Source organism: Canis lupus, chromosome 2 (genome assembly GCF_048164855.1).
Source record: "Canis lupus baileyi chromosome 2, mCanLup2.hap1, whole genome shotgun sequence".
In the NCBI taxonomy this organism is placed as follows: Eukaryota; Metazoa; Chordata; class Mammalia; order Carnivora; family Canidae; genus Canis; species Canis lupus.
Genome location: NC_132839.1, coordinates 49,403,025 through 49,415,255, shown reverse-complemented (window position 1 = coordinate 49,415,255; position 12,231 = coordinate 49,403,025). Strand labels below are relative to the sequence as shown.

General features: G+C 46.3%; 1 protein-coding gene across 2 annotated transcripts in view; it reads left to right on the top strand.

The window, feature by feature from the left end:
* The window catches only part of SLCO3A1 (solute carrier organic anion transporter family member 3A1), a 303,202-nt gene extending 291,452 nt beyond the window's left edge, over positions 1-11,750 (top strand). Inside the window, exons 10-11 of one of the 2 annotated variants that reach the window (XM_072798748.1) lie at positions 2,205-2,447; positions 11,074-11,750. In XM_072798748.1, the coding sequence (XP_072654849.1) occupies positions 2,205-2,447; positions 11,074-11,156 (326 nt within the window). In that variant the 3' untranslated portion in view covers positions 11,157-11,750. Of the gene's footprint in view, positions 1-2,204; positions 5,284-11,073 lie in introns of those variants that run through there. The other variant, XM_072798744.1, reaches the window with a different exon arrangement.
* Positions 11,751-12,231: the final 481 nt, after the last annotated feature.

Genomic DNA, 12,231 nt, shown 5'->3' with positions numbered 1-12,231 from the left:
TTGTGACTCTTTCAGCCCTTTTGCATTGAGGAGCGAGGGGCCTCTGTGCTGTCACTCCCTTCCCATGGCAGAGCTGTTGCCAGAGGTATCCAGGTCTTGGCATCCCCATGGCCTGGTGATGAATGGGAAGGCTAGGACAAAGTGACCTCAGGAAAGGCAGAAGAGGAGGGAGGGGCTATCACAGTCTCCTAAAATCCAGAGAAATAGGTGAATGGATTCACACAATCCCATTGGGCCCGAGAAACAGATTTGTTCTTTTTGCTAAGTCATCAATATAAATTGGCTCCAGTTCTCCATTTCTTTACTTAAATAATGTGGAGTGTGACTTAGTTTCTCCTATGTGGTTGTCAGAGCAGTTAGCCCAGGGGGCTCCTTTTGAGTTAAATGAAGAAAGGCATTTGTTGGGAGTGGGGGGTGGGAGAGTACCCACTGGTTGGTGAGGAAGGCCTTGGATCCTGGGGCAGCCTTCTTATGAGGACTTTCCATGGTGTGGGCCCAGGCAGACCTGGAAGCTGCCTGCAGGATTTTGAGCCTGGAGTTTACTTGTTGAATCGAGCTGCTTGGGCAGTTTAATGAGGTTTCCAACTAAAATTCCTTCTCAGGGTTTCTCTGCAGGCTAACATGGGACAGAGCTGAGGAGTGCTAAGGCTAGGCTAAGTGCTGAGGCATCTGGAGAGCCAGGAGCTCGGCCAACCTCATTAGGACTGATGGGACAGTGTGGTCCCTCTCTCAGCCCTTCTGAGCCTGTCCTTAAAACAAAGGAAGGGCTGTTTTCCTCAGTAAGTCCTTTCCCTCCCTGGCTGCCCTCGGAGGGTCCATCCGAAAGGAGGGTCTGCAGCATGGATGACACAGGTGTTCTCATTCTGGTGATCATGAATGGACTTCAGGGGTCCATGAACCCCCTGAAACATGGTGTGATTTTTTGGGGGGGGTAGATGTACTTTCCCGGGCGAAGGATCTATATCTCATCACTTCAGATTCACAAAGTGCAACTGATACTCCAGGGCTGACCCTAGAAATATCATCCAGCTCGCAGGCTACCTCAGGACTGGGATCTCAGATCTCTTGGCACCTGCTTCCATGTTCTGCCCTGAGGGCTCTCCCTGAATGTGATTGGCACCACATTCTGGTCTTGGGAATACTTTTAGTGTGAGGCAATTAATTTGTATTAATGGGCCATCTACTGATTTCCCATAGTACGGATGAAACGCTTCCCCCACCCTCCCCCTCTCCCTCCCAATGGCCAGAATCACCAGGAGATGCTTTCACAATGCCAATGACCCGGCCACACACCAAACATTCTAATTTAATTGTTCTAGGATGGAACACCTTGGATGATTATAAATGTGCAGCCAGGACTGATGACCTTCGGGCTTGGACAAGGGCCAGAAACACAGACCTGAGTTAAGGAGAGTAGTTCTCATCCCCTCTGCCATTTTTGATCATTGGTTGGAAGCATGTGGAATACTCCATGGTGAAGGTTTTAAAACTGGTTCTCAGCTCAGAATGAGAAGAATTCAATACAGTGGTGATGTCTAGGGGAAGGGAAATTGTTAGCTTGCATGCAGATATTTTTCATCTTAAATGATGGATGCATACACATTTATCTGTGCATTTTACACACGTGCATGCATGTATACACGTGTGTGTCTATACATAAGGTAAAGTGTACTCCTGTTCAACTTCTGGTCCCTTCCGGTCCCTGCTCCCTCCACTCACACACATAGCCATGGAAGCGCTGTGCAGGAACACGATACACGGAGTGCACTACCTCCTTGCATTTCCCTCGATGAGGTTTCACTGCTTCAACACGAGGAATGGTCTCTCCAGAGAAGACCAGCTTTTTCCTTCTCAGCCTGTCAGCAGATGAGACTAGTAGCAGCTGTCATTCATCTGGTTTGTGTTCTAGGTGTCCTTCTAAATGCTTTCCATGGCTTTATTTGGTCAGTCTTCTGAGCAGTCTCAGCAGGAGTGATATTATCCCCATTTTGCAGATGAGAAAATAACAGCCCAGGGGGACTTGACAACTGGGCACAGGTTTGAGCAGAACTGGAGTTTGGACTCCAGTCTTTCCAGCCCTGTGCCATGGAGTCAGGAGCCCAGCGGGACCCCCTAGCCCGGTGGTCCTGTCAAGAGAGCAGTGCATGCGTATGGATGGGGAGAGGCCAGAGCATGAATGTGACGTGTTTCTTCCCCTCTCGCAGGCTTCATTCCCCCTCCCCTCATCTTTGGGGCCGGCATTGACTCCACCTGCCTGTTCTGGAGCACGTTCTGCGGGGAGCAAGGCGCCTGTGTCCTGTATGACAACGTGGCCTACAGATACCTGTATGTCAGCATCGCCATCGTTCTGAAGTCCTCCGCCTTTGTCCTCTACACAACCACGTGGCAGTGCCTGAGGAAAAACTATAAACGCTACATCAAAAACCACGAGGGCGGGCTGAGCACCAGTGAGTTCTTTGCCTCTACTCTGACCCTAGACAATCTGGGGAGGGACCCTGTGCCCGCAAGCCAGACCCATAGGACAAAATTTATCTATAACCTTGAAGATCATGAGTGGTGTGAAAACATGGAGTCCGTTTTATAGTGACGAAAGGAGGTTGAACTCTGTATTAGGAATCAAAGGGTCATTTTTCCTAAAAAAAGAAAAAGTTTCAAAAAAAAAAAAAAGCAAAACTCAGTACAGAGACACACACCTACACACGCGCACACACACACACACACACAACACACACAACACAGCCCTTGTCCTCTTTCTCAAAATCAGAGCCAGACAGGATTCAGAATAAGGAGAACATGGGATCGCGTGTCTGGCGTGCGACCTGCTGGGCCCAGAGTCTACTCTTTGAAGGCACCTCGTGGTTTTTTTCGGGATGCCGACAGCTGCAAGCAACAGGCACTGCCAAATTCAGGGAACTAATGGTGGCCCGCTTGGAGGATGGACCTTTCTGGATATACATACACATACAAATTTTTTTAAAAGTCTACTAAAAAACACAAGTTGACAACATTGCCAGGATAAGCACTAGCGACACACCCTGTGCCACCTGCCCCCTCCACGCGAGGGTGGGGGGCACGCAAGTCGCAGGAGCGGGTGTTCCCTCCTCTCACTTTTGCAATATGGGTCATTGTGTAGACGACTCACCCAGTCTGCATGTGGTTCAAGGCCCCAGAGTTCTCTCAGCGATGCTAATGGGTGATCCGTGCTGGAGTCTGTAGTTGGCATCTCTCACCAGCTCCATGTTCATGTTCAAGACTGAGGGCCCCAGGGGGGAGCCGGGCATGGGGGGTGGGGTGGCACCTTCCCTCCCCCCACAGCACCCCCCAGCCCCGCAGAGTGACCTCAGGAAGCAGTGGGCCTCGCCTGGCTATGACCGACTTCTCTCAGAGCCGGTGAAACCCACACAGTCCAAGTCATTTGCTTACATTTGCCAAACATTTTGCCATTTTTAAAAGAAAAAACCGCAATGCATATGAATTTCAAACTGTTGTATGTATAATCCTCTAATACTATTTTTAACCACTTCTAAAATCCGTGTTAACCCTTCAATCACTAACACATTTCTCTAGGCTGAGTTTATTATGCTGGTTGCTTTCTTTCTCTTTTCCTCCTTTTTTTAATGCACCAAAAATATAATGTGATTCAAGGGATGCATTAATCTATTGTAATTTTTTTAATCGTTTTATCCTCATTCGGATATTCTGCGCAAACAAGAATATACCATGTGCTACATGAAGAAAAAAATGCTTTAAGAGTGTCTATGCAGCCTGCCTTTAAAAGAATCACATTTGAGACAACAGGGGATAATGTGATGAATTGCAAATTCGCCTTCTGGCTTTATTCCCCATGATTCAGTGATCACTGTCATGGGAAGCCCTTTTATATTCATGCTTCACATTCCGAGAAGCGTTCTTTTCAGCCCGTGGAGGAGACACCCTTAGATGTGGGTTGTGTGGATGGGCACAGTGCCTCTGGGGACTCATAGGCAAGAGAAGGAACAGTCCCTGGCATGAGCTGTTGATCGGTTTGTGGGGTCTGTGATGGTGAATAGACCCACAGGGTTGTAGAAGCCACCGCAGGTCTGATGCATTAAAATGTCACTGTTTTCAGGGTCAGACTTGAACAAAGAGGCCTCGTCTGTGTTTTGAAAGTGGCTGACCCTCCAGCAGTTGGAGATAAGAATCTTGGGAGAGGCCTCTCGGAGGCAGGAGTCTCTGCCTCATAAGACCATTCCCATAAGGGGGCGGAGCTTAGTGAGAGCCTGCGTGTGCACCCACGTGGCTCTGTTAAGGCCCTTTCATGTCTCCTCCATGACCTTTGTCCAGGCCACTCATGGCCCTGGGAAAGATCTCAAGGGTTGTTGGTTGGTTTGTCTTTTCACGAAAGACACAGATTTGCAGTTCACACAGAGGGCAACAGAAGAATCAGAAATGCAAAGAGTGGGGAGAAGAGTGGGCTCGTTGTGTGCCAAATTTCTCAACCTGTAAATGGGGCATTTTGAGTGACAGCCCGAAACTTGAGAAAGCACCACCAAGCAAGGACAACGTGTCGTGGTGCGGGCCCACCGTGATCAGCTGCCTGGGACAGGATTCTTCCAAAAACACCCTTCATGTGTTTCCTCTTAGTCTGTCCTTGTCCGTGGACATAGGGACACTCCTCAATGTGTTAACTAGAAAAAGGCAGGATTGTTCTCCAACCAACTCATAAAATATGTATTCTCTGTCGCTCCTAAGGCTTTGAAACTGTTCTGTACAGGTTTGGGGTGAGTTGTGTTTTAAAATGTGTTGCTAATAGGCCACTGCCCTCTGCATAGCTCTCCAAACTCAGTACACACACAGTGAGGCCCGATGACCTCGTGCTTTCATGGGGCCATTTGCTTTAAAAAGAAAGTTTTTTGAAAACTCTTTGCATTTTGGATTTTTTTTTCCTCTGAAATTTTAAGATGAATGAAATGTTGAGATGAAAAAGGAAAACACCTCCAGGGCTCAGTTTTGTCAACAATTGGATATGAACTGAAAGCCCCCAATTTCAACATGGCTCTAAACTGTGGTGTGTCACCTTTTAGAGTTTTAATTTCTTTCCTACTTACAGAACAGAAAACCCAGTCTGGTGTTAGGTTTCCTTTTGTGCTACAAAGAACCGTTGTATCTACAACATTAGATCCAGCTCCTTGGTTATTTGTTTGGTTTTGAGTGGTATTCTGAATGAAAAGATGTCCTGGCAAGAGCTACATGGGCCTTACAACAAAAATGTAAGGGATAGAATAAACCTAGAAGGTGAACACAGCTTCTCTCTCTCTTCTGCTCCTAACTCCTCCACCATCTTAGTTGAACTGACCCAGAGATGGATGAAAAAGTCTCTCTCTTTGCTGCAACTTTTGACAGATTTTTTTTGTAACTCCTACATGTAGACCAAGAAGTTTTTTGACCGATGTTAGTCCTGTATATGAAGTAAACACATTTTGTAAAAGTAGATTTCTCTCTGAGGTATGGAGTTTGGTGTGTGCTGTCAGGGAGGACCAGCAGCCTTGCTCCCTCCTTCACGCCTCCACCGAGGAAGGCTGGGAAGCATCAAGGCACCCTGGGGACACTGCCACTCCAGAAGGCCACAGCATGTGGGCTTTCCTCACAGCTAATGAAGGAGCAAGAGAGACCTCCTCTCCGTATCCCCCCTAAGGAGTTTTCCAGTAGTGCTTAGGCAAAATAATAAGGGTAAGTCAAGAGCTTCTAAGGAATCCTTTGACAGACTTGTTAATGTCTTCCACACAGGAAAGAGTGTGCTTCTCCATAAAAATCACTTTTTTCTCTCACCAACTTAGAGTAGAATGGCTTCTTCTAGTGATTTTTAAAGTTAGGCCTATACATTTTAAAGTAGTGTTTATACAGTTAGATCACTGATTTAATCCCCTTCCCTATCTTCAAGGATGACCCCTTACTTGGACATGTCAAGATTTCCCATCCCTTCCCCAGGGAAACCTACCACTTCAGAAGGCCACAGCATACAGGCTTTCCTCACAGCTAATGAAGGAGCAAGAGAAGTCTTTCCCTCTCAGGTGACCTGCAGAAACATTCCATACATGGGCAACCACCCAGTCCCTAGGATGACCACCATACCACTCCTGAGGCATTTTCTCAGTAAAAAGTTTTAACCATGGTTCCTAATGGATTATCTTCTGTACTTCTAGAGCAGACCATTCATTGAGGAACATGTGGAATGGAGAACAAAATATATATATATATATATATATATATACACACACACACACATATACACGCTCACAGAGAAACCCTCTGAGGAAAAGTAGTCGCTGGCTGCTGTCAACAAGTTGACAAACCTTCTGTAACCTGCAGGGCTGCTTTCCCGCCGCCTGCTGTTCAGGCCTTCATGAGTATGATCTCTTCTCCACCCAGTCAGGGCAGCCGTGTTAAGCACTTCTCAGCAGTGTTAAGCAATAAAGGTCAATGTAGAGAAATCCTATAGTCAAGAGCAGAGGGAGGAGGATGGATAAACTTCTGTTACGGTTTGGTAGCTTTCCACTCCAGAGTTGTTTGTGTATTTGGTTTGGTTTAGACAAAGGAAGAAAACCAGGCCAGTAGTCGTTCAGCCCCACAGAGAAATATTTGCTTTCTTGTGCTCTTTTTATCTGATTATTTTGATGGCTCAGGAGAAAGTTCCAGACACACAGTGAGGGCTTGATTGCTGAGTGTGTCCCACTGCCCTCTCCCTCAGCCCCCATTCAGCCATAAGCTGTGTTTCCCTTTAAGTTAGAATCCAGGTCAAATACTTACTAGATGCCACGTTTTCCAAGAGAAGGTGCTAGCAAAAATTAAGTTCAGCCTGGAAAATTAATTAGTGTGGAACATAAACATAGTCCTCCTCCTCCTCCCTCTGCCCTTCCTCCTTGTTCATTATACCATCACTTCCAACTCAGTCCAAATTCTTGAGTTCTGAACAGGTGCAAGGACCTAATCTCTTCGAGCAGTTAACTAGCCCTGAATGATAGCCTTCAGACCCAGCACCCCTGGGGGATATGGTTGCTCACAAATTCTCAAAACAGAAGAATCCTTAACCAATTGAATATGCAAGAAGCTATTTCTGTTCAGATGCCTCTTACAGGGCCTGATGCTCAAGGTAACACTGGAAACTACACTGCCTGCACATAGCCAGCCACCCCCCCCCCCTTTTCTCCATTTGTAGGTGATCTCAGAGTGCCTGGTGGTCATGTCAGAAAGGACAGGAGTTGAATGGCCTAAAATGGGAAATTCAGAAAAGCAAAGAGTCTCCTGTACCTCAGAGATATGTGATTGCTCTGGAGACAGGGACAGAACTCCTGCCTCTCGGGGACCATCCACATGGGTAGCATGATTTCCCTTGGCAGGGTTAGTGCCATTTGGGGATATATTGTACAAGCTTCATAATTTATATAAAAATAATTTCTATAAAATTTCTCGAGTGCATTTATGCACTCGTTCCTTTATTAAGATTCTGGTAATATGCCAGGCCCTGGACCAGCAGCAAAGATGAAAAAGACATGGTTCCATCCTCCAAGAGCTCACAGTTCAATGAGACAGACCTGACCACAAACAAAAGCAATAGAATAATAATATTAAGAGCCCGGCTCTGACTGGGCCCAAGGAGGGCTGATTCATGGTGGTGGAAAGTTCAGCCTCCTGGCATCGAGAATCAGGAAGGTTTGAGAGAGAGGCATAGGTCTAGAACCAAGAACTAAAGAGCAGTGCGTGTCTGCCAGGGAGAGGGGGTAGGAGGTCACCTCTCCTGAGAGGGCCACTGGAACAAGTTGACAAACCTGTAAAGAGCTAGGTGGTAAGCATTTTAAGTCTTTGAGGGTCCTACAGAGTCTGTCACAAGCACTCAACTCTGTTGTGGCATGAAAGCAGCTCATGTGTAAACAAATGCATGGGCTGTGTTCCAATAAAGCTTTTCTTACAAAGACAGTGGCCGAGGGCAGTAGGGTGCTGAGCTCTGAAGCAGTACAGCATGTTTGGGGATGGGGGGGGGGGCAGGGGGCTCCAGCAGCTAAGGCTGCTCTAGCATGGGCTAAGTCACATGTAGGAGGGGTCCTGCAGCTGGTTGTCCATCAGCCCTGACGTTACTGCCCATGGGAATCTAATGCGAGTATCCCATTTTCCAAGAATGAGGTAAGTACCCCATGACTGTCAGGGTTTATAATTGAAGGCAACATCATCTTTCTCTCTATGGACTGAGAGGAATTTGAGCTACATGATCTGATCTCCAGGCCCTTCCAAGCTCTGATACTCCATAGTTCTACCATAGTAATTGTCCTGTTATGCGATGAAATGGGGATGGGTGGAGGAAATGTAGGAATGAGTAAAAAAAAAAAAAAAAAAAAGGATTCAAATAGTATTTCACATCCCTTCCACCAACACAAACTCTTAGCACTATGAAACTAGTAGATATGCCAGCGGAATTGGTAAGCACTATTAACAACTAATAATAGTAGCTAACATTTACCAAGCACTTACTGTGAACCAGCTTCTTACATGTGTTAGCTCATTTAATCTCAACAATAGCTCCGTGAGGTAGGAACTGTTATTAGCATCAGTGTATAGGAGAGGAAAACGAGGCAGGGAGGGCTTTCAGAATCGGCTCAGGACCAGGAGAAACCGCTGGGATTCAAACCCAGGTCCATGAATCCAAAGCCTGTGATCTTAGCCTTTACGGGTACCCCCTGCATACTGGGCAAGATGTGAGACACCGCTCCCCACCCATAAGGACCGCCTCATCAGAAAGACCCCTGCTCAAATGGACTGTGGGTCCCACCCATTCTCACGTGCCCCCTAATAGAATCACCAGGACACCACGACAGCTGTCTTCCGGGGACTTTGGTTCTTCCTGTGTTGTTCCCAGTCTTAACCACAGAGCCCAGTCTCTATAGGGTGTTCTACCAGAAGCGGACAGGTAAAAGGAAACAGATTCTCCCGCTCTCCTACATTGTGACATGCCAGGGAGGCATTCCTCAGTGCTGGTCATCGGCTTCAGTGGGGAGACCCCAGACATCCCACCAGGCACCGCCATGGTTCTCAACATCAACCTCAGGATTTTGGCTCTGGCCCAGGACTTTCAGACACCCTGACACTGGTCACAGGTTGGATATGTCTTTCTCTATATCAGATATTAGGCTTTTAGGAACACAGTTTCTTGATGCTTCTATTTTTGCATTAATGACTCAGGCCAACAATCAGTAGTTGATAATTAGCATAAATTCTGAATATTTTTCCATAAGGCAAAGTGATTATGTTCTTCTCCTATGAGCAAATGGAACGGTAAATTTTCCGGAGGTTTAACATTCTGTAGGTTGACATCTTGCCATCCCATTAAAATTCCCCCAAAATAATATTTTTCTTAAGTTCATGCTACTTAATAGAAGATAGCTCTCACGGAGATATGTTTGTCAAAACTGTTCAATTTTATAATCTAAGGACATAAGATGAATTGGAAGTATGCAATGTAGGAAGTCGCATTACAAAAGGAACCCAGCTAACACATAGATTAGTCCAGCACATCAAAGGAGAAGGGGGCTGGGAAGCTCACATGTAACAGCCTGCTACCACTTGCCAGGTCCCATAAGGCACAGTCCCAGGTAATGCACCCAGCAGCTTTACACCAGGTAAAGGTAAGTCTAATTTTTTCCACTTTTATAGATCAGGAAACTGGTTTGGTAAACCCAAGCCTCTCAAGACTAACAACTAGTTAGAAAGGCCACCAGGAGCCAATGCCAGGTCTGTCTGACTCCTGAACCAGTGCTCTTTCTACACCGCATCTCCACCAAAATGAGAGCACAAATCTGCCTCTTAGGAAGCTCTGATGAGGCCAGCAGAGCATCTACTCTTGGGAAAACCCCTACAGAAATCTCTGTTTCACAGAGAAATGAGCCAAGAGCCAGAGATGAGAACCTCTGCAAAATTTTGCCTTCAGGCATGGAATCTAAAATGAAAAACTTTTTTACCTTAATAATTAAACATTAGAGACCTTTAAATACACTTCTCCTTCCTTCTTCCACCTTAGCCACATGGGTAGAAGTGTTCTGGCCACTCATGATCCTCTTATTCATTCTGGACACTTCTATTAACCAACCCCAGCTCTTGCTTCTGTCCTACCCTCCCCAACCCCCTGTTCCACAGGCTTCCAGCAGAACCCCACCACCACCACCACCCCTTACCCCCTGCCAAGACCACAAGAACTTGATCCTCACAAAAGTGGAGGAAGGATGCTCCAAACTGCCCTGAGCACATGGGCTGCCTCCTATAAGCCAGACTACAGCTGCAAAATCTTGAGGAAAAGAGTGACATTTCCACACCTTTTCTACCACTGAATCGGAGTCCAAAGAGGACCAGTAAATGAGTGGGGACTTGTATAGCCCCACTATGCCTATCACCGAACAGCAGAGCTGCATGTCATGCTCGATGAGACCTACCCAGCTTGTAAATCATTACAAGGACTAGCTGGGTTTTTAATGCCTTTTAAATGAAGCCACAGCATCTATTTTGGAAGTGTGGCACAGGCTTAAAAACCTTGCTCCAGTGAGGAGATTGACTCAGCATGTGGTGCATACTGTGGCTGAAAAGAAAACCAAGTGTCCAGGATGCTGGAGGAGAAAGCATGACATTATGATGCTGGTGGGTGTTCTCTGGCACTCAGCCACATCTTCAACAGAGATTGCAGTGACACTTGGAGTCCCAGAACACAAGGCCTGTCACTGGTGATTTATATAAGATGAGGACAAGTTAATGACTGGGATACATCTTATTCATTCCCATAGAAGAAACATCTAGTTGAGTGTTGGTATAGATACATAGATAAATGTGCTTCTCAGAAAGATGTGGCCTTCACAAAGGTCTCTGGGCTTGGAATCTGGCTCCTTGGGGTTACATGGAGCAAAACCCAGTATTCCTTGCATGACTTCTGCTCTTGTCCATTTCACTGAAAAGCCCTGATGGTATTATAATAAGCCTTAAGAAAAAAAAAAAAGTAGGAAAACCAGAAAAGACCGATCTCTTTTTCCTCTTGGCTCTTCTTCCCTCCTCCCCTTTTAGGCACAGAGTACCAAGACATTGAGACTGAGAAAACCTGCCCCGAGTCACATTCACCTTCAGAAGACTCCTTTGTGAGAAGCTGAGGGCCTGGCCCTCATCCTCCTCCTCCAGAGAACAGCCCGCCACTATCCACAGACCTCGCAGGCTTGACTTAGAGTGCTCTGCCCCGCCCAAGAACCCAAGGGTCCCTGTGTGGATTATCCAGCCAGTGTGTGGTCCTTTGAGGCCCCAAGCGTAGGCCTGTGATGAGGACTGAGGAGGTGTCTGTGGTCAGGAGTCCTCCAAACCCCTGCAGTAGGCTATTTCCTGGGTTGCTAAACAGTAATGTTGACCAGGTGTGCAATTTCCCTTTGGTCCATCCCTCCCTTGGCTCCTGTGGGGATGTCCTGCTGACATGTTTAGAAATCCCCCCTCTCCAGAATACTCTGACGGAGGGCTCCAGCAGCTCTTAACAAAAGCAGCTGAGGCTGGATTACAATGGGGTGGGGGTGGGGAGTGGTAAAAATGACCCTGTTTCAAGAAGGGACAAAAAAAAGCACATACTCAATAGATTTTGAGTGTGGTATTCTGTATTTTTGCAGCTTATATTTTCCAGATGAGCAGTTTAGAAATATGTGATGTAAAGTACATACTGTACATTTGCTGAAAATTATATTAAAAGCACTATTTTAATTCTTTCTTTGTCTCATGCTGTAATCTCTATTATCTTTTTCTCTTGTGTTTTTGGGTAGAATGATCTTAAAAGATTCTTTTGGGGAGTGTTTCTGGCTGTAGATGTAGATTTGTGGGCTTTGAGGCATTTAAAAGAGCACAGGCTTTGGAGCCAAAATAGTTCCTGGCTTCAAATCCTCACCCCATTGCTTGATGCTGGTGTGGCGTTGAGCAAGTAAGCAGACTCCACTGAGACTCAATTTTATTATTTTTAAATTGGAATATTGACATCTGCTTTATACAGCTGTGGCAAGACTTAAATGAGGTCACAGGTGGATGCACCAAACTCTAGCACTGAATGGTTGCTTGGTAGTGGTAATTATTCATTGCCTCTCCAACCTCTGGCTAGAATGAGGTGCTCCATAGCCCTGATGCAGCTCCTATTGCTACATTTGGTTTTCCTGTCCAATTCTCCTACTGGAAGAGCAGGGAATGGCTTCCTCTCAG